This window comes from Molossus molossus, unplaced genomic scaffold, assembly GCF_014108415.1.
Source record: "Molossus molossus isolate mMolMol1 unplaced genomic scaffold, mMolMol1.p scaffold_m16_p_3, whole genome shotgun sequence".
In the NCBI taxonomy this organism is placed as follows: domain Eukaryota; kingdom Metazoa; phylum Chordata; class Mammalia; order Chiroptera; family Molossidae; genus Molossus; species Molossus molossus.
Window position 1 is genome coordinate 38,450,656 of NW_023425366.1, and position 21,935 is coordinate 38,472,590.

The 21,935-nt window shown below is 51.7% G+C and overlaps 1 protein-coding gene across 1 annotated transcript in view; it reads right to left on the reverse strand.

Moving 5' to 3' along the window:
- The window catches only part of AHRR (aryl-hydrocarbon receptor repressor), a 79,062-nt gene that overhangs the window by 45,407 nt on the left and 11,720 nt on the right, over positions 1–21,935 (reverse strand). Inside the window, exon 3 of the mRNA XM_036280263.1 lies at positions 3,573–3,679. Coding sequence (XP_036136156.1) covers positions 3,573–3,679 — 107 coding nt within the window. The remainder of the gene's footprint in view (positions 1–3,572; positions 3,680–21,935) is intronic.

The following is a 21,935-nucleotide window of genomic DNA, read 5'->3' on the forward strand; positions in this document are numbered from 1 at the left end:
GGTTTCTTCATCTAAAAATAACAGACATTAGACCACAGGCACTCTACACTCTGCGCCAGCTCTAAATTTTTTATGAATTAATAATGCCCTGCCATAAACCTCTTCTTTTTTCTAGTTTATCTTCAAGAGATTGAAGTTTAGAAATAAAAGCTGGGATTTTCTTGTTGTTGTTGTTTAATCTGCTTCTTTTGCTCTGTTTAGGAATACTTTCAAACTTCATAAAGCGTCTCTAACCCCAAAGTTTGAGAATCACCAGGTGAAGGAGGACACTAACCACATAATCTCCCTGACTACAACCAAAGGAAGCTTCCAGAAACTTCCTGTGTGCCACAGAGAACAATAAACAAAAGGCAGCAGATTGAGGCTTCAAGAATTTTTAGAGACCTCATTCTCTAAACCGCAGAAGGGGGACACTATTCCAACCTGTTAGAGATCTCATTCTCTGAGATGCAGAGAGAGGACGCTCTTCCAAACTGGCTGGGGGCTGGTGGGCAGGGTGGGCACCAGGACAGCCCACAGTGCTCAGAGCAGATGGGCAAAGACCCCAACCCCTCAGCCCCAGAGAGTAGCTCCAAAAACATCCACACACACTAGGCAGCAGGACTTGGAAAATCAGGTCATGGGGCTGGGTCCGCTTTCCCCTCCTTCCCAGGCCCTGAGGGAGCCTGTAGGGACCCAAGAGTCGGTCCTGGTCATTAGTTCCTGGGCTTCAGCCTCAGCCAGGATGCCATTCACATCCTGAGGCCCCCAGGAAAAACTCAGTCCTCCCCCTCCCCCAGGAGAGCCAGGAGTGTGGTGCAGGATAGTGTGGGGGGTGCTGCTCTCTGTAAACCCAGCAGAGAAGCAGGAAGAGGGTTAGAGGTGAGGACATGTGTGAACATGTGTGAAATTGTCCCCTGAGCTCCAACTGGGAGACTGGGCGCTTTGTGTGTAAGCTCCTGTATTTATAGCTCGGAACAAGAGTTTTAAAAAGATTTTATGATTAAGATTTTATTATCTTAACTTTGAACATGAATAGTAAAAAAGTAATGCCAATTATCTTTGCCAAGAATAAAATTCAAACTGCCACATCTCCTGCTCCAATTTTACTAGCACTGACAAAAAAATTTTTTAAGGAAAAATAATATTTAAGAGTTTGCTTCCTAAAAACTTGATAAATCATAAAGTAAGAAGGTATTTCCGCCCCTGGAAGCACGACATTTCCCCCTGCACTCCCGCTGGACCCACGCTCTGCTCCAGACAGAACTGAAATGAAACTCGCTCTAAGACGGGAGTTCCCCAAACACCCACAAACCCAGCAAACTACACGGCAAGAATGTACTTCCTCATATAATTTTATTTTTTAAAAAGGAAGTGATTTATAAGCTTATTGATCCTCATGCGAGCACACCTAAACCCTTCAGCAGGGCAGAGACCTTGGGGGGCCGTGGGGTCATGTGGGACCATGGGGGTCATAGGGGTTCACAGAGGCTATGGGAGCTGGGTGAGGTCATGGGGGATACAAAGAACCACCAAGCTCCATCTGGCACCAGTACCCCCAAATCCTATGCTGCAAACTTCTTCTGCTCTCCCAGTCTCCTCAAATCACCCTAGATGTTATCTGTCTGTCTGTCAGTCTGTTCATCATCACGCTTACTGGGCCCCCTGCACTCAGCTACCCACCCAAGTTCTCAGAAATGGGGGAGCTCACAGCCGGGCAGATGGAAGGCAGAGGGTTGGACACAGTGAACACACAATGAAAAGGTGCGGCACAAAGGGGGGATAGCAGGGGACCAGAAAGTTTCGGGGTGAGGGAGGGGTCTGAGAAGATAAAGCAGAGCGAGGACCTATGGGGAGAGATGAGGAGGGCTGGGATGAGGAGGAGCAAGTTGGCCAAAGCCAGCCACCACTGAAGCCTGGTCACAGGTCCCTGGCCATCCATCGTTCTGTCTTCTTGTCATTTCTAATTAAAAAGTTGAAAGGGAATAAGGGGAGAGGGTGCCAATCTCTGTGGGGCTTGGCTGAGTAGGATAAGAAAGGGCGTCAGGCAGGTTCCCCTTCCTCACCAGAGGGCTACAGACCGAGACTGATGCCAAGGCCTGGGATGACCAGAGGTCATGCCTCCCCCACCACAGCCCACGCCAATTAAACAGCTGAACATCTAAGAACTTATGAGACTGATCAGAGAAGCGGCCAAGAGGACCCAGAAAAGCATCCAGGGAAGCTGGACTGAAGAGCTGGAGTCAGAGAAGGGCCGGGGGCTGAGTGAGACGAGGGCAGGACCTCACCTAGTGTCTCCACTTCACACATGCAGCCTCACCAGGCCCCCAGGTGGCCCAGTCCCACTCTGGTCAGTGAGGCCACTCCAGGCCAGCCAAGGTCAGCCACATGTCTCTGCGGGAGGGCTGAGCCCAGGGGACAATCTGTCCTGCAAAGGGTGGCACCCCACTGGGGAGAAGACCCTGAAGGCCTGTGAACCACATGGAGGTAATTCCAGTAGCATGAGCGTCAGGTGGGGAAGAACCGGGGTTTCCTTTCAGGCCTGCCTGCCACTCTGGTTGCTGCTGAGCAGGTTAGGGTGCATAATCACCACCTGGGGTGAAGCTGCTGGCAGTGTTCAGAGAAGTGGGGACTTGACCCAGCTTAAATGGCACCAACAGCCCACCATTTCTGCCCTTCAACCCATCAGCCTAGCAGATGAACCAAATGTGGGGAGGAGAGGAGTCGAGGAGGCTTCACCTGGGGGCATGGAACCGCCCACCAAATAGGGCTGGGGGGTAAGAACCGGTTCTGCTCTGGACATCGGGGTCCAGTGGACGCTCGGGGGAACACGTGAACCCAGCTTCTCCCGGGAAAGCACCTTGGGCTTCAGGGGCCACCTACCATGGGCTTCTCTCCCTGTGTCCCCCACACCCTCTCGTGGAGGGACAGCTGCATCCTCCCAGCTCCTTCTGAGAAAGGAGAAGCCAGAGTCTGGGCGCTCAGAGCCTCTGACCCCTGGTGAGGCACGACATGCTCACTCTGAAACAGTGACTTGATACAACCCAGAGAACTCCTCACCATTACATCTCCTTAAGAAACTGACCACAGCTCCCCATCCTGCATGTAAAGGCCCACATGACAGGGTCAGGGAATCACCCCAGAATCACGAAGAGGGTGTCCATCTCAGGTGAAAAGGCCAACCCAGCCTTGACATCCAGAGAGTAATCCCAATAAGTGGACCAGCCAGCCACGCCTGCCAGACCCAAGAAGCTTGGTGTGCAATTTTCTAGCCTTAATTTGAAAGGGAAAAAAAAAATCCTGCTTAATATTTTATTAGGTTCTCCCATGGACAAGTAAAATCAGAGAATGCAGAATGAAAATGGTTTTCATATTTAAAGCCTGGCCATGGCTGTTTCTCTCATCCAGCACCTCGCCCGGAGCACCTGAGACCACGACTTCTCGCTGCTCCCAGGAGGTCCTGGGACTCCATCCACAGATACTTCTCAGAGCCTGAACTTCTAGTTAACTGTCAACGGACACACCCTCAGGGTCCGGGCGAGATGGCCTCTGCACACTGACCATGCGAGTGACCCGAGGGCGAAGGAGCTCACCTCCAGCAGCAGCCTTCCCTCCAGCACGGCTGACCCTCCTCTCGGGCCACTGTCTCCTGGTGAGGGGGCACTGAGCACCGGCTGCCGCGGGCACTTCTCCTGCACGGCTGTCGGAGAGAAACAGCACGTTAGCACCCTTCCCGGGCTCCAGGCCTGGCTGCCAGCCGTTGTTCAGTTACATTTCTCCACCCTTCACCCCACCATTCTCCACTGCCATCCTCTTGAAGCAAAGTCGCAATCCCACGCTGACCTGCGGCCACCAGGACACGCTGGGGCAACTCGGCCTCCCCAGGAAGAGGGCAGGGCAGAAGCCAGGACATCCAACCAGGGCAGCCAGGTGGGAGCAACTTGCTAACATCTGGGAGGTCAGGACATCACGGGCCGGCCGCTGGCCCTAGCCTGAGGGCCCACCCTACTCTGCTCCCCAGAAACTGCTCTCTGCCCCCTCCTACAAACCCCTCGGAGCCCCACTGACTTCAGGGACCCATGGTGTAGAGCAGCCCACACCCCACAGGCATCCATTACTGCACTGATCCCCCAGTCCAGGAAGTCCCCCCTTGCATTGCCACCTTTCTCCATGCTGCTGGGGCACCCTTATCCCCCTCCCATCCCCACGTTCCCACCCCCTCCCCAGGCTTGCCTCATCTCCACTTTGGAACTCACACAGACCTGCAGACAGACACATCTCAGCTCCCTGGAGCTGGTTAGGCACCTTCAACTCCATGCTCAACATCCTCATTGGCACCCAGGAGTTCTGGGAGGCCGAGGGGCAAGGAGGACAGGCAGTGGGGGATCCAGTCAGCAGAGGGCGGTGGGGAGTGCCTCCAGCTTCCCTCACTTCTGGGATTTGCAAACCGAAGCTACAGGTGAGTCAGTGCAGCTGAGGGCCAGGGGCCCTTCTGGAGGTGGAGCCCAAGCACCTGCTCTGGTCTTGGGATAAAACATAAGCGTGGACACTTAAATCTCCAGCATTTTCTCTTTCAAACCCAGCAGGTTGTGCTGAACTTTCACTCCAGGATGTGCTGGTGGGTGATGCTTGTCTTACGCGGGCAGCTTCCCCCATGGATGGTGGGAGAAACCACAGGCTCTGCCTTCGCCTCCCCACTGAGCCCCACTCAGCCGCGCCTGCTCCCCACAGACACGCCCTCGCTCCTGTTAGTGAGAGGTGGGCAGCATGTGCTCTCAAGATTTCCAGGCCTCCAGACCCACAGCACAGCAAGGCCTGAATGTGAGCTCCGGCTTGAGACACCGAGTCTGACCCTCCTCCCCACAGAGGACACGCACCAGGTGACACCCAGCAGACCCCCACCCAACACACACAGAGGCCGTGCTGGGCCCCTCCTTTAAGCCCTCTGGTGCTGACCAGCAGAGTATGCTTAGGGCAGGGAGCTCAGCTCGGGAGGCGGCCCCTGGGAGAGCCCACAGACGCTGTGGTCTCCCCTGGCCTCTCCATCCGCCCCTCAGAAGCCTTTGTGCCATCACCCTCCTCTCCCAGCTAACGCACACTTAACCCCTGCTCATTGCACTGAACACTACAAGAAGGACCCTTTCCTCCCAGAAGGCAGGTGTATTCCTGAAGACACAAACAGCTGCAACAGGGGGATGGGGGATGGGGGGTGGGAGGGGCAGTCCCTAAGGGTCCCTGACAAATACCCAGAGGCTGTCTGAGCTGCCAGCCACCCTCTCTAAGTGGAAACCTCAGCAACCAAGCCCCCAACAAGTACCGGTTTTCCCGGCAGACATGCTGAGCTCTGAGACCTCATTTGTAACCCCCTTTTGTGCTGCTCTCTGCTTCCTCAACCCTGAGTTCGGAAGTCTGAGAGCTCTGAATACACTGAACTCCTACAGCTCCCCTCCCGGAAGACCGATCTGATAGCAGCCCCCTCCCTGGAAGGGACCTCCTGGTCTCAGAACTCTCTGAAAGGCTGAGGTGAGCTTCTGACAGGGGGTCTCACAGTCGCTGTGTTCTCAGACGCTGAGAAAGATGAAGGAGAAGCCGGTGTGGAAATAGGACAAGGAGGTCTACCCCGCCCCCTTCCCTTCCCACCCATGCCCCTCCCCCTCCCACCCATGCCCCTCCCCCTCCCACCCATGCCCCTCCCTCTACCTTACCCCCCTCTCCTCCAGGCAGCCCCTAAGGCCAGACCCGGCTTCCCAGCCCACCCAGGCAGTCCTACCACTTTAGCTCTTGGGGTGGGGTGGGGGAAGAGCCCATAGCGCCTGGGAGGATTTGGGGCTCAGTAAAGGCCAGAAGTGATGCTGGAGGGCAGGGGGCAGGACCCTCACCTAGTGCACCCAGGTCGCCTGCTATAGACCCAGACACCAAGACCTCCCGTTTAGCAAACTCCATTGCAGGGGTCGCCCCCACCCCCACCCCAGCTCCAGTCAGCTCCCTGCCCCCAGCCCTCCCCAACTCGACTCTTGAATTGAGGGGAAGTGGAGGTTGGTGCTGGACTGTCCCTGCCTTCCTACTCTCTTGCCCCTGCAGATGCCTTGGATGGGGGATGCTGAACCCTACAGTTGTGAGGCTAGGGGTGACCCCGTCAGTGACATCACTTCGGATGCGGATGCGGACCCCTTTACCCCTGCTGGGACCCTACTCCCACACTGCAGGGCGCACCGTTCCCTCCCAATGCACAGGGCTGCAGCCCACACAGGAGGCCAAAGAGAGGGGTGCTCCACCTCCTAACTTCTCCCCCCCACCCTCGCAACTCTCTGCACCTGGATGCGGCCCCCACAGCATCTCGTCCCTCCCTTCTCTGCAGTCGGATACCACCCCTTCAGCATTGTGTGCCCCCTCCCCCACTCCCCCCGCAGCTCCGGAGCACGCCCCCAACACACTTCCCTCCTCCACACTTCTCTGCACCCGGACATCCCCCCCAGCATCGCAGGTCCCCCTCCCCTACGCCGCGGGCACCCCCACTTCCCTCCTCCGCAGCCACATTCCGGGCCACACCCAGCAGCCTCCTCGAGTCCTGTCACGCGATGGGGCCTCAGCGCGCAGTGACAGCCGCCTGGACCCCAGCCAGGGCCTCGCGTGCGAGCAGGGCCGCCACCCCCACCCCACCTCCAGGCCTCCTGCCGCAAGACAGAAAGGAACCGAATGCGATTCCGATTGGAGGGGCGGCAGGGCAGCTTTCCCAAAATCCCTGCGCCCCTGAGCTGACAGGCCTGCCCCCCACTTCCCGGGTTTTCCAGTTCAGGGGTGCTCGGGATGTTGAAACACGGCAGCAAACTCTAATGGGGGGGTCATCACAGCGGGGCCCAAGGGCTCTGGATCAGTTCATTCCCGTGGTGGGTGACGGTAGTAACACAGCAAGGAGGTGACGGGAAGCAGCCCTCACCCCACCACCCCCTGCAGGCACCCCCACGTCCCGTCCCTGCAGCTCCTGGACTTAGCACTGCCTGGTCCCTCTGGGTCTGCTATTCCATCTCAGGTTTCTCCTGAGCCCCTCTTCTCCCTGGGACTCAGACCTGAGGGTCGACCTCGAAGGGAACCCGCCCCCTGAGAGGGGAGCTGGGTGGAGGTGGGGCTGTGGGCAGGAGTGCCAGCAGCCCACACTGGGCACACCCTGGGGGTCCCGCCCTCTCTACACCCAGTCTCCTACTGTAGGAGGAGGCAAGCCCACACCTCGGTTCCAGGTCCCCTTCCATCCGTGCCTGCCTGGCTGTGGTAATCCGTCAAGGAGAAGGGCTGGTGGGGGGCACGCGCGGGGTGTCTTTTCAGGGAGTTGGTGAAAGTGTGGAGAGCGTCGCTGTGCATCCCCCTTCCCAAGGCCCAGCTTGTGGGGGAGGTGGGAAGGAGGTTTCGTTCCAGGGACGAGAAGTGCCCAAGACCCAGGGTGCAAGGACTTCCCTGTGGGATAAACCGGTGACCCACAGGCCCATCCACATCCAAGTGTCCAGTGCTTGGCCTCTGAAGGGCAGTGGGGGTGGGGGGGTCCCACAGAAGCCCACAGAATGCCTGGGGCATTCGGCTTCCTGTCTGTCAGACAGAGCTCAGGCTGGGCAGCAGGGGCCAGGGCTGCCCACTCCCAGAAAAGAAGGGGGCGCAGTCTCACACAGCTGCCTGAACCCTGACAGTCTGGCCCTGCTGTGTCCTCCCCCACTGAGTCTCCACTCCAGCCACACTTAAGATTCTTACTGCTCCGTCCACTCTGTCCCCCAACTGGCTGCAGAATTAACTGGAACCAGCCTTTTTCTCATTTCATTGATTTCTTGCATCCCTGAAAAGTTTCATTTGGAACAGAGAGAATGTGAAGAATTATCATGGAGATAGTGGGTGTCTGTGTGTACCCATGCAGGGTGGGGTATGCTCAGACTGGGGCTGACTGCACCCTGCCTGCCAGCCCCCACCCAGTACTCCCCACCCTGCTTGCTAAGAGACCTCTAATTCCTTTGCATGGAGGAGACTCAGGGCAAGGTGTGACCCTAAGCTGAACCATGTATCATGGGTGCCCAGACCCCCACCAGTGGCTGCTTAGGGGTTATATGCCTTTGTCCAGCCAGTGGGAGGTGCCAAGTGCTCCTGACAGAAGTCAGGACACTCCAATCTCTGCCTCGGGACAGTGCTGTGATGCCCCAAAGGTGGCAGCCACTTTGCTCCCAGCTCAGGTGAAGCCGACTCTTTGGTGGACAGACAGGTGGGTCCAGGACAAGTGAGTTCACTATAGGTAAGTTCAGGACAGGTGGGTCCAGGACAGATGAGCCCAGGATGTGGGAGGCACTGAATGTGAATTCATGGGCTGTCTATGGGTTGGGGTACAGGACTCCAGTCACTCAGACTGATAGAGAGCCAGGGCTCCCAAAGGAGGCTGGACTGCAAACCTGATTCTGACCAGCTGTACTTCCTACACAGGACTGGTCAATGACCACAGACCGACCCTTGCCTTGAAAGGAACATATGTCTAGTAAAACCTGGCACTATTTTGTCATCAAGTCAAGAGCCCCAAGGGCTCTGCTCTGTGATTCGACATCCATGCTTGGGGTGGCACCCACAGCAAGTGTCATCTGGGGGTTTCTTCCTCTGCCCTGGTCCAGCAGCTTGCTGCCCCAGGCAGATGCAGCCCCAGGCCCTCACAGGTGGTGAAGGTCAGAGCCCACTTCACCACCTTGTGTCCCTCTTCAGGCAGCTGGCGGGATCACAGCCCACATTTCAGCCCATTCTCATTGGACGCTAACTTCCAGCCCAGCCCCGGGGAGTGCTCAGCACAGGGATGTGCATGGCTTAGAGCAGCTTCCCAGGACCCCCAGTAAGATGGGATCTAACGAGGCCATACACCTGACATGCCTTACGCGGCCTGGGCAGCCAGTGCTCCATCAACACCTTCCTGTTCTGCTTCCAAATCTCATTGCTGCTAACTTATCACCAGCCACAGCTATTTACTGAACGTGTGCCCCCCACCCCCGCCAATTCATGTGTTGCAACCTAACCCCCAAGTAGTATTTGGAGGTAGGGCTTTGGGAGATTATTGAGTCATGAGGGTGAGCCCCACGAATAGGGTTAGTGCCCATACAAGAGGAGACCAGAGAGCTCCCTGCCTCTCCTGCCTTGCGGGGAAAGAGCGAAGGCAGCATGTGCTACCGGAATAGGTTTTCACCAGAACCTGACTAACCGTGTGGGCACCCTGGGCTCAGACATCCAGCCTCCAGAATGTGAGACACAGTAGCTGTTGTTTAGAAGCCACCTTGTCTGTGGCAGCCCGAGTTGAGTAAAATGGGTAGTTACCGAAGTATCCAAATTGTGACCACATGGCCGCGCATCTTTTGGGACAGGGTCCCTGGCAGCCCATGCACAAGGGCCACTCAGCAGGTGCACTGCAGGTGGCCTGTCCAGCTTGACAGCTAAGAAACTGGGACCTGGGGGGGGGGGGCCGGGCCAGTACCACAGGAGTGTGCTGCCCCTTCTTGGTGACTGTGGCGATGCCTCTGCTGGGGCGTGCTTGTGAGTCCAATGCAGTGTGGTGTAACCAGACCAAAGGGAGCAAATGACCAGGGCCTGGCGGGGAGAGCAGAAGGGTGGGTGGCCCAGGGAAGGAAGAGAGGAAAGTGCAGGGAGATAGGTGAGGAGCTCCGGCGAAGGGAGAGAAGGCAGGTGCTCTGTAGGAGAGCGGAAGCGGGTGTGTGTGAAGTTGCCGGGAGGGGGGTCCACCTCTGACCTCTGCTCCTAGTCTTTACTGTGTCTACACACCCACCTTCATTGACATCCCTTTAGTGGGCTCCCCACTTGGAAGTTTTCCGACATTCAGTCTCCTTCCCCTTACTTTTCCAGAACTAAAAGATAAACTCCTTGGCCCTGGCTGGTTTGGCTCAGTGATTAGAGCATCAGCCAGTAGACCCATGAGTCACAGGTTCAATTCCAGTCAAGGGCACGTACCTCAGTTGCAGTTCGTCCCTGGCCCTGGTCGGGGTCCTGCGGGAGGCAACCAGTCAATGTGTCTCTCTCACATCCATGTTTCTCTCTCCCCTCCTCCATCCTTCCCACTCTATCTGAAGATAAATAGAAAAATATCCTCAGGTGAGGATTAAAAAAAAAGAGATAAACTCCTTGCTTTGCCTTAGAAGAGGAACATGAAGGGTGTTTGTAGAGGAAGCTCCTGGCCTCAGTTACCTTCTGCACAGACCTGCAGCTGGGGTGCAGACAGCTGACCCTTCAGTCTTTCTAAGCAGCCGGCAGGCCCGAGGCGCTTCGTGTGGAGCCCTTGCCCAGCTCTGCACGCGGAGGGTGAGCGGAAGCACTGGATACCACCCAAAGGTTCTCTGTGCAGGAGACTCGGACAAACCAACTCTCACCTAATCACCCCAAGGAGGTGGAGTCCCCACAAATAAGTCAGGAAGCCCAGATGCCTGACAGGAAACATGCAAAAGAAGCTTTAAACTCAAAGTACCTGAGAAGAGAAGGTGCCAGGCAGTCCTGGAAGGACCACGGTGGCTCTGGGTAGCCTGCTGTGTGCACACATCTGCAAGTAACCGAGGAACACACACAGCAGGCTATCCAGCACGTGGGACACTGGCCAGGGCAAGTGTCTGGGGAGGGGCCAGGATGATGAGGGTCCCAGAGAGCCACCAGCCCTCCCAAAAAACACATGGCACCAGGTGAGAGGGAGCAGAGTGCTGTCCAGGCTGCCACCTGTGGGTCTGCAGGAGCTCCTGAGCATCACGGGGGTGCATCTGTCCTTTCCTGCAGAGAGGACTTGAGGATTTGCTGGCCCTTCCTTGGGAGGATGGGCTTCTCTGGGAGGATGGGTTTCTCACTGGCTCTCCTCTACCCAAGAGCTCCCTCTGTGGATCTGTGGAGATGTCACCCGCCTTGATCAAAGGGCATTGCCCGCAGCGCACTTTGCCTGCAGGCTCTACAACCTGCCCCAGGCTTGCAGGTGAATGGGGAGTTTCCTGAGGGAAAAAACAGGGCCCCTCTCCTCCATGCCCCACTTCACCTGGCTGCAGCCTGGCCTGGAGGAGACCCCCAGGGGGCAGCGCAGGGGGACAAGGTGAGGGGCAAGCCTGCTGGCCTCCTCCTCCCTGGTCACATCCCCACTGCCCCCACTGTCCCGCACCCCCGCCCTCCCCAGGCAGTGTCCCTCCCGTAAGGACTAGCCACACCCAGCCAGCCAGGTGGCCCAACAGGTGAAAACACAGGCAATAGCTGGGGAAGGACTGCAGGAGGGGAGTAACCAGCAGGGTGTCTGTGAATGCTCTGTGTGTGTGTGAGTGTGTGCATGCTCTGTGTTTGTGTGCATGCTGTGTGTGTGTGTGTGAATGTGTGGATGCTCTGTATGTGTGTGCATGCTCTGTGTGTGTGTGCATGCTCTCTGTGTGTGCACGCTCTGTGTGTGTGAATGTGTGGATACTGTGTATGTGTGTGCATGCTCTGTGTGTGTGAGTGTGCATGCTCTGTGTGTGAGTGTGTGCATGCTCTGTGTGTGTGAATGCTGTGTGTGTGAGTGTGTAGATGCTCTGTGTGTGTGAGTGTGTGAAAGCTGTGTGTGTATGAATGCTGTTGTGTCTAAATGCTGTGTGTTTTTAGTGAACACTGTGTGTGAGTGCTGTGTGTGAGCATTGTGTGTGAGAATGCTTTGTGTGTGTGTGAACACTATATGTGTGAACACTGTGTTTGTATGAATGCTGTGTGTGTGTCTGTGTATGAACGTTGTGTGTGTGGTGTGTATATGAATGCTGTGTGTGTGTGGTGTGTGTATGAATGCTGTGTGTGTGTGGTGTGTGTATGAATGCTGTGTGTGTGTGGTGTGTGCATGAATGCTGTGTGTGGTGTGTGTATGAATGCTGTGTGTGTGTGGTGTGTGCATGAATGCTGTGTGTGTGTGGTGTGTGCATGAATGCTGTGTGTGTGGTGTGTGCATGAATGCTGTGCGTGTGTGGTGTGTGTATGAATGCTGTGTGTGTGTGGTGTGTGTATGAATGCTGTGTGTGTGTGTGGTGTGTGTATGAATGCTGTGAGTGTGTATGAATGCTGTGAATGTGTGTGGTGTGTGTATGAATGCTGTGAGTGTGTGTGGTGTGTGTATGAATGCTGTGTGTGTATGAATGCTGTGTGTGTGTGTATGAATGCTGTGAGTGTGTGTGGTGTGTGTATGAATGCTGTGAGTGTGTGTGGTGTGTGTATGAATGCTGTGAGTGTGTGTGGTGTGTGTATGAATGCTGTGTGTGTGTGTGTGTGTATGAATGCTGTGTGCGGTGTGTGTATGAATACTGTGAGTGTGTGAATGTCCTGTTTGGGGTTAAGACAATGAGTGGGAGAAAATGATTCCTTTGTGAGGAAGCTTTCCACACATGGTGTGGACATGTTTTAACTGAGCATGACACACACGTGCACACGTGGGGAGAGGGGCTGTAGCATGTGGGATTTGGCATGTGTGTATGCTTGTCCACCATCCTTGCTGGTACAGCTTGAGGGGAGAAGGGATTAAAACTGCCATTCAAAGCCCCCAGTCCCCTCAGACGAGAAAACTCCTCAGGAGTATAAATAAACATGTGCATTTCACGTATTTAGAGAATAAAGGCTCGTTCCAAGATGTCCATGCATCGAGTTGTTAATTTTATATAGAAAGAACTTCCATATTTTCTTTTTATTCCTCTTTTTTTACTTTATTTTTTATTGTTGACATTATTACGATGTCCCAATTCCCCTGCCCCCTTTGCCCACCTCCTCCCAGCCCCTGCGTTCTTCTCTCTCCATCACCACACTGTTGTCTGTGTCTATATAGAACTTGCACACTTTCTAAAATGCACCAGGCAAGCTTTAGACATTTCACACTGCGATATGGCTCAAAAAACCACCAAAATGCATTTCCTCAAAGCAAGGGATGATACAGAGGCAGTGGCCGGCCAGTCTGATTTCTCTGGTCAAGAGGACACATTTCTAATCTCTTTCTGAGGTCACCTCCCTGGAGTCCACAGGGGACTCTGTGGAAACTTGGTCACAGGTCCTACAGCACACACATCCTTCCTATAATCCCCATGCCACTGTGCAAAGTGCAACCAAGAATAGCTCTTTGGAAAGAAAAAGAAAAAGGAATATTATTTATACACATTGCAGGTCCATATTTGTTCATGGTGTAAAACACCTGGAAGAAACCAACCATTTGGGTGTTTTTGTAAAGTTTCAATGCACTGGAAGGAAAGTGCACCAGTGTCAAGCTGAGGGTTCAAGAAATGTTTTGCAAAAACATTTTGCAAAAAAAGGTGCCCTGGTGCTTTTTAAAATGCAAATGTTTATTCAATTAATAACTGTGCAATGTGCAGGTGTGAAGTCAAGGCGCATGAGCCACTACGCGGACCCAGTGCCTCACACAGCGACAGTTGGGGAACCCTGGTCAGGGTTCAGACAGAACAGAGCCCCAGAGGGACAGCCCACACAGTCCTCATTAACAGTTCCAGCCAACAACAGTCCCAGACCCGTCCACCTACGGGCTGGCGTCCGGACATCAGAGGAGTGCCCAGCTCAGCTGTCAGAGAGCATCTGATATCCGCATGTGTCATGAATTTACAGTGCATTTACAGTAAGTTTATATAGTAAAATCTGGAGGCCTGGCTGTCAGTTACCCATATTTGCAAATAACTCTGACTTGAAGTTGGCCTGTCAGTCATCATTACCTTCAATTTCCTCACAAATCAATCACATGTCACTATAGGCTCTTGGTTTCTATCAGTCACGCATAATTCGCCGTCAATAGATACAGACCGAACTGATGAAAAAACCAGGAAGGGCTGAGGGACTGGTGGGGGTGTGACTGTAAGAACAACTGGGTTGTCAGGAGAGCACCCCCATCTGTGGTGGGGGACCCATCCTCACGCTCCATGGCACCCTGTCCTGCCAGGGCTACACCCAGGCCTCATAGCCACAGCCACCCAGCCCTGCTCAGACCGCATGGGTGAAATGGCTGGTGGTAATGGTGGCTGTGAGGAAGGCACTGGCTACTCTCATATCTCTCGTTACAAAAAGATTGGGTGCCCGAAAATGCCACGTGCTCCTAAAGGTCCAAGTGGGACTTCCTCACAAACACAAGCACACCATGCTCCCCAACACAGCTGTCCCTTGTCTTGAGATAGCTCCGGTTCTGCCCCGCACATCCCCATCACCAACCTCCCCACTCCCTTCCTGGAGGGGCTCGCTCTCCCCACCACCCCTCCAGGAGCACCACCATTCACACCTCAGAGCAAATTTTCCCTCGTGCAGTTTCCTTTGTTCCTTCTTCTGCTTGTTTATGTTTTGAGACAATGTCAGATTTAGAGGCAAGTTCTAAGAATAGTACAAAGCACCCCAAATATCCTTTGCCCAGAGACTTCACTCAAGTTTTGCCTACTGTCCCACTAACATCCTTTTAGGCTGGAGTCTGGTCCGCTGTCCCGTCACTCTGTTCCCATCCATCTAGGGTACTCTTTGGTCTATCCTTGACAATCATGACCTTGACTAGCAAGTTATTTTGCAGACTGTGCCCTCAGTTTGGGTTTGTTGGGTGTCTCCTCATGATTATTCATCCTCAGCCGGAATATGACAGAAGTGACCCTGTGCTCTTCTCCTGCATGATGTCAGCTGTTCCATTACTGATGGGGTCAAATCTGATCACTTAGGACAGGGTATGCTGGGTTTCTCCACTCTAAGTTTTTCACCTTTGTAATTCATTTGAATGTTGTTGGGAGATAGTTCAAGACTACAAAAATCCCACTTCTCATCCCACTTTGACGCACTAATTTTAGCATCATTGATGTTTCTTGCCTGAATTGTTACTACAATGATTACAGCTGGTGAGTTATAATTCACCTCTTTACCAATAGTCATCTGTCTAGAACTCTGTCTCCTGAGTTAGCAGTTTACTGTAAGGAAGAACTTCTCTTATTATTCATTTATTCATACCAGAGTGGCCTTTGAATCCTATTTTAGTCACTGGCTTACAGTCCACTATTATCCTTACTCTTGTTAATGTTGAAATTGTCCCAGACATGGACAGTGCAGCCCCTTCTGATGGTTCTGTGTCCCACAATGTGCCCCATCACTGTCTGAGCACATAATTGCTTTCTGGCCCAAATGTTCTGGCTCTTGTTCTTTCCCTGCTCCAGCTCCAGAAGGAGACAAAAAAAAAAAAAAAGCCCTCATTCCTTTTAATAGTAAATGGTGTCTAGACACCAAGATCTGAATGTGAGCTGTGCTCACTGAAACTGTGGCATCACTGCTCCCAGACCCCATTAGAGCTAGAATGCACACACACACACACACACACACACATCAAAAATCCATGATTTCATACCAATACCTCTAGTTCCAGTACAGGATTCAGTATAGAGTAAAATTCTTTTCCCTTTAGTATTTGGTAGAAATTGCTTTAAAACTATTTGGGCCTAGATTTTCTCTGTGGGAAGATTTAAAACTGATTCAGCTTCTTTAAGGATCATATGACTACTCAAGTTTTCCATTTCTTCTTGAGTCAGTTTTAATAAGCTATATTTCTAGTTTACTCATTTATATTTTCAAATTTATTGGCATACATTTGTTCATAGTAGCCTCAAAGTATCTTTGAAATATCTATATCATCTATCAATGTCCCTTTAAAATTTCTGACATTGTTTATCTTTTCTCCTTCATCAGTCTCCCCAGATCTTTACAAAAGAACTCTATTATATGTTTCTTTCCTGTTTCTTGAATATCTTCCTTCATTATTTGCTTTCTCTGACTCTCTTTTTGTTTATTATATTTTTCTTGATCAAAACTACTAAACTGAAAGCTTAAGCCATAAATTTTCAGTCTTCTTTTATATAAACACTTAAGGTTATTTATTTCTAAGTATTTTGTTAGCTGTATCCCACATATTTTGATTTGTAAATATTTTCTAAATCCCATCACATTTTCTTCTTTGAACTGTGATTTATTTACAAGAGTGTTTATTTCCAAATATGAGGGTTTTACAAGTCATCTTTTCTTTACTGATTTCCAGCTTAATTGCACTGAGGCCTCACCATGCATTTGCCATGACTTTGTCTTTTAAAATTTATTGAGACTTGCTTCATTGACCAATCTGTTTTCAATGTTTATAAGTTTCATGTGGGCTTAAAAAGATGTAAATTCTGGCCTGGCCAGTGTGACTCAGGGGATTGAGCATCATCCCATGGACTAAGAGGTCCCAGTTCGATTCCTGGTCAGGGCACATGCCTGGGTTTTGGGCTTGATCCCCAGTACGGAGCATGCAGGAGGCAGCTGATTTATGTGTCTTTCTTACCTGGAGTGATGTTTCTATCTCTCTCTCCCCCTTCCTTTCTCTCTAAAAAAAAAAAAAACAATAAGACATATTTTTAAAAAAGACGTAAATTTTGTAATTTCGGATTATAGTGTTTTATGTATGTCCATTAGAGTAAGCCTTTTTTGCATCGTTCAAATAGTCTATAATTTTTACTGATTCTTATTTATTTGATCTATTAAATACTGAGAGAATTATTTAACATCTTTCTCTCTGGATGAATTAATGTATTTTTTTCCTTATAGTTTTGCCAATATTTTGTTTTTAAGGATGTTATTAGAAGCACACAAATTTATAATTATTTTATCTGCTTGATGGATGTTCTAATCATTATGTAAAGACACTGTCTTATAATTTCCAGTAATAGTTGTTACCCCAAAATTGATTTTTTGGAATTAATATGATTTCATCAGATTTCTTCCAGTTAACATCTCTCCGTCCGCTCACTCCCGTCCCGTGCCCTCTGTGAACAGATGCAGCTGTCTACTCTCATAGCCCCAGGCCACTAGTTGGCATGCTTGGTCCGGTTACATTTTTCTGTATTTAGTAACCTGTTTGGAATTCTGTGCTTTCTATTTGTTCCACCCTTGCCATGTTTCTTTTTCCTCCTTTCTTGTCTTTTTTTCTTTTGGTTGATCACATTTTTCATTCCACTTTTTTCTCTCCACTAGTTTGAAAGTTAAATCCCATTTCTCTTGTCTTGCTGATTATCATGGAAATTTTATAATAAATTAGCTAATCAACTTCCAAAGGTAATTAATACAAGAACCCTTGATCTATTTCACACAAATCTCCTGCTCCAAATTTATATGCTCTTATGGCTGAAATTTATTTCTCTTTGTTCTTGCAATGTATCAGTGCTCAGTGCTATTGCTTCATGTAATTGGGGCCTGATGCACCCACAGTCACCACCTCCTCGTCTTCCTTCCTCCTTGCATCTCAGATCCGCCACCTGGAATTCCCTTCCTCCACAATTTCCTTTAATGAAGTTCTTGGGTTCTCAGCTTCAGTTTGTTTTGGTCTCTGAGTATTCCTTAATTTTCTGCTGGCTCATCAACATATTTCAAAAGAATACAGATATATTCTTTTTTTTTTTTTTATCCTCACCCGAGGATGTTTTTGCATTATTCTTCAGATAGAGCAGGAGGGAGAGAGGGAGGAAGACAGAGACAGAGAGAAACATTGACGTGATAGAACCACATCGACTGGTTGCCACCCACACAACCCCAACCGGGGCCAGGGACAAACTGCAACCGAGGTACGTGCCCTTAGCGGGAACCGAACCTGGGTCTCTCTGGTCCGCAGGCCGATGCTCTAACTCCTGAGCCAAACCGGCCAGGGCCAGATATATTCTTGTATTTTGGGCTATTATGTGCAGGAGGACTGACTAGTTACTTCCCTGCTTGCTCCTGGAAATGGAAGCGACTGCATTTGAGCACCTCTTCCCCACTGAAGGCCAGGAGGGCGGGGATTGCGGCTCTTCCCTTTACTTGCATTATAACAGGTTGTTAACGTGGAACTCTTTCAGTGTGGAGTTTGGATGAGGCCCCAAGACAGCAGGTGCCAACTACACCCAAGCTCCACAGTGAAACTCCAGGTGACCTAGGCAGGGCTGCAAAGCGGTGTTGGGGATGAGAGACATTCAGGCTGGGAGGAGGGTTTCCTTGGAGGGCTGTGCTGTGAGTCCCATGTTCCCACCTTGTGCCCAGTGAGAGGGGCTTCATGAGGACCCCCGTGGGGGCTTGCCATCTGCCTCCTGAGCTGGTGGGGCACAGAAGGCTGGTGTATCTCTACACTCAGGAGATCCAAGGAGCAAAGGCTGCGCCTGGAGCTCCTGGCAGGCAGTAGGGCTGAGTGTGGGAAGTACCACGTGCCAACCCACAGGGCGGGTCAAAGGTGCACGTTTCCTGAAGAGCAGGTAGAGTCACATCCCCAAACTTTGGCCTGGGATGTCTCAAATCCACCCAGGAGGTGCCTGTAGGCCTGAGAAGAGGCTAGAGGCACCACTGACACCTGGGACTAAGGAAGGAAGTGCACGAGACCAGCCAGAGAGGAGGGATCATCTGCGCTGGCCAACAGCAGCAGACAGGCCCCCGGTAAGTGGTCTCTCAAGAAACCATAAAAGCCCCCAAGAGCCCTGGATCCGGGCCGAGCTGCTGTGCCCGCCACGGCAGTGCCAGCTGCATGGGCCCCCTCCCACTGCGGCTGCTCAGCCTGCTTGGTGGGCAGTGACTGGAAGACACCGAATGAACTGAAAAGGGCCAGAGAAGTCCTGGGGCTGTCCCCGTTCTTCCGGACGCGAGGGGAAGCCAGCCCACAGAGGAGATCTGTTGGGGCAGCAAGAGAAAGTCAAAGCTGTTTTCTATTGACCTGTGTTCTGGCTCCTTCCTGTGTCCTGGTGGGTGGACAAAACAACGAACGAACCGAGGGCCTGCTCCTCCTCTTGGTCAGGTTTATCTTTTGGAAGTTATTAAGAGGAAAAAGAAAACCAGCACATAAAACAATCAAAAGAGATCTTTCTACACAACTGTGTGGGGACCTCCTGAGGCCCAGCTGGCCACACAAGGGTCACCATGACTTCGGCGCAGGGCTGGCTCGCTGCCCTGAATGGTTCAAAACCAGTGTGTCCTTGCTGGAAACGCCCCAGGAGAAGCTGTCTTCTGGACGTGGCTCTGGCAGGAACGACCCACTGAATGTTCAGAAGAGAAAAGGCTGGTCCCAAACCTCCTGCCACACCACAGGGTCATCTCAGTCTGCTCAGCTGCTTTAATGATGCCACACACGGGCGGCTTAACCACAGTCTGCAGGCTGGACGTCCAAGCCCAGGTGCCACACATTGTTCCCAGGGACTGCTCCTTCCCTGGCTGGCAGACACCGCCTTCTCGCCATGTCCTTCCATGGCCTTCCCTGGGCCCCGCAGGAGCCAGAGCAGGAGGGAGCTCTGGTGTCTCTTCTTGCAAGGACACCAGTCCTATCAGATCAGGACCCCACCTTGTGATTTCAGTTAACCCTAACTACCTCCTTAGAGACCCCATCTCCAAAGATAGCCATTCTGGGGGTCAGAGCCTCAATATACTCATTTGTGGGGACTCAATCCACAAATATCCATAACAAGGTTCACAAGGGAAGATGAGGTGTTTTTTTTTTCAATTTTTATTAATTTATTTTTGTTACAGATGTTTCTCCTTTTTCCCCCTCTAGACCCCCTCACCCTCACCCTCCTAGCATTGTTGTCTATGTCCATTGGTTATGTATACATGCATATAAGTTCTTTGGTTCATCTCATCCTCCTCCACCCCCCTGCTCTGAGGTTTGTCAGTCTGAAACATATTCCTTTCTATGCTTCTGGGTCTATTTCATTCATCAGTCCACCTTGTTCATTATTCCACAAATAAGTGAGATATGTGGTATTTGTCTTTCTCTGACTGGCTTATTTCGCTTAGCATAATACTCTCAAGGTCCCTCCATGTTATCTCAAAGGATAAGAGATCTTTCTTTCTTAAGGCTGCATAGTACTCCATTGTGTATATGTACCAAAGTTTTTTATCCACTCATCTAGTGATGGACACTTGGGCTGTGTCCAGATCTTAGCTATTGTAAATAGTGCTGCTATGAACATAGAGGTGCATATATTCTTTCTAATTGGTGTTTCAGGTTTCTTAGGATATATTCCTAGAAGTGGGATCACTGGGTCAAATGGAAGTTCAATTTTTAATTTTTTGAGGTAACACCATATTGTTTTCCATAGTGGCTGCACCAGTCTGCATTCCCACCAGCAGTGTACTAGAGTCCCCTTTTCTTCACACCCTCGCCAACACTTGTTGTTTGATGATGTGTTGATGGCGGCCATTCTGACAGGTGTGAGGTGATACCTCACCATTGTTTTGGAAGATGAGTCTTTAGTGAAGGCTGCAAACTGGTACAATTTAGCTTAATAATCGTATATTCTTCACCCAGGTTATAAGATCATCAATGGTCTCAAGGAGCACTTCACTTCTGACACCTAATGAACATGGCACCTAGAAGCCCCAGGGCACATGCTCGTGGTTCGGGGGTTCTGGACCTGCTCGCCCAGAGGGGCAGTGAAGCAGGCCCGTCCAGCCCAGGTGCCTAGGGGACCAGGGCCAGCGGGCAGGGCTCCGGGATAAGCATTTGTGGAATGGGGTACCAGGCTGAGCACAAAGAATCAAAAGGACAGGAAGCCAGTTTCAACCACAGGGTGCGTGAAGAATGTCCAGGTTTTGTGATCTTTGCTCTCGCGGTTGTGTTTGCTGAGGTGCTCTCCTCTCCCTGGCACGTCTCTCCAGGGCATCAGGAGCGCACATCTGTTACCCACACCACACTTCCATTGGTGTGACTCGCTGGGATGCTGTCCGTGCGCCAGGTCTGCAGGGACATCGGGCCCTGTCGCCTGTGTGTTCGGCTTCTCCTCCCTGGGCACTTGTCCTTGGACCCAATGAGTCTCCTGAATGAGTGGGCGCTCGGAGAGGGTGACCTAATTGACCGCTCGGCCTAAGTGAGGGGCTGAGGGGTTTCTTGGACCCCACATGTAAAGGCCACACATTCTGGAAGGAACCAGCTCTGCTCCAGCCCCACCTACAGGGTCCTTCATGCTTCTCCTCTGCCCACCTTCCCCCACAACACCCCTCTTGTGAATGCTGAGATTTACGAGTGGAAAACTCTGCTCTTGGGTACAAGCAGAGGTTTATAACTTAGAAGCACCAGCCCTTTGCTCTATGCAAAAACCTAATAAATAAAATAAAACAATCCCACTCCCTTTTACAAATCCCTGAAAGTCAACACTAAAGTAAACATTACTGGAAATTTTCAGGTCATTGTTACCCTTTGAGGATGAAACTTTCCAGTTCATGTCCTTCCCAAAGATGACTTTTTATAGAAGCTGTAATGAGATTAATACATCCATTTCTGAGTCAGGGAGCACAGATTAAGATCCAATTTTTATAGCTTGACTTTTTTCTAATTACACAGTGGAAATGAATTCAGGAAAGTGTTCAGAATTTTCCCTAAAATGTACAACTTCGGAACCCTTGATAGAAAAGGCGTGATGGAGAGGTCGGGTTTGTCATTTCACTCAATGGGGACAGTCTCGACGCTCACATGGCGTCTCTGGGCTTTGTGGCCTGGCCGGCCTGCAGCAGAGCATGGAGTCAGCCTCACAGGCTCAGGCCATGGGGTCCCGCACCAGTGGGGGCCGTGGGGTCAGCAGTGAGGTGGCACTGTCACTCTGCTTCTGGGTAAAAACTAGGCAGTCAGGTGGGCACCTGGACAGTTATCTGAACTCCTGGGAGCAGCAGTCTTTCCCAGACTATCAACCCTGGCCCGGCTGGGCACAGCTGGACCGGTCCAGAGTGGAAGTGACTGGTCCCCTCCCAATCTCCCGGCCAGGAAGTCTGGTCTTCGTGGCTGTGTCAGTGGAGGAGGGTGAACCAACAGGCCCCTTCGGGCAGCCCCAAACCTGGCCTGAGCTGTCGGAACAGCCCAGTAGCTCCAGCCATAGAACAGGTGCTTTCCAGAGGCAAGTCTGGCCCCACGCAACGGTGCTCTGTCATTTTGTGACCTTCTCAACTTCATCCCATAGCAGCCCCCCTGGAAG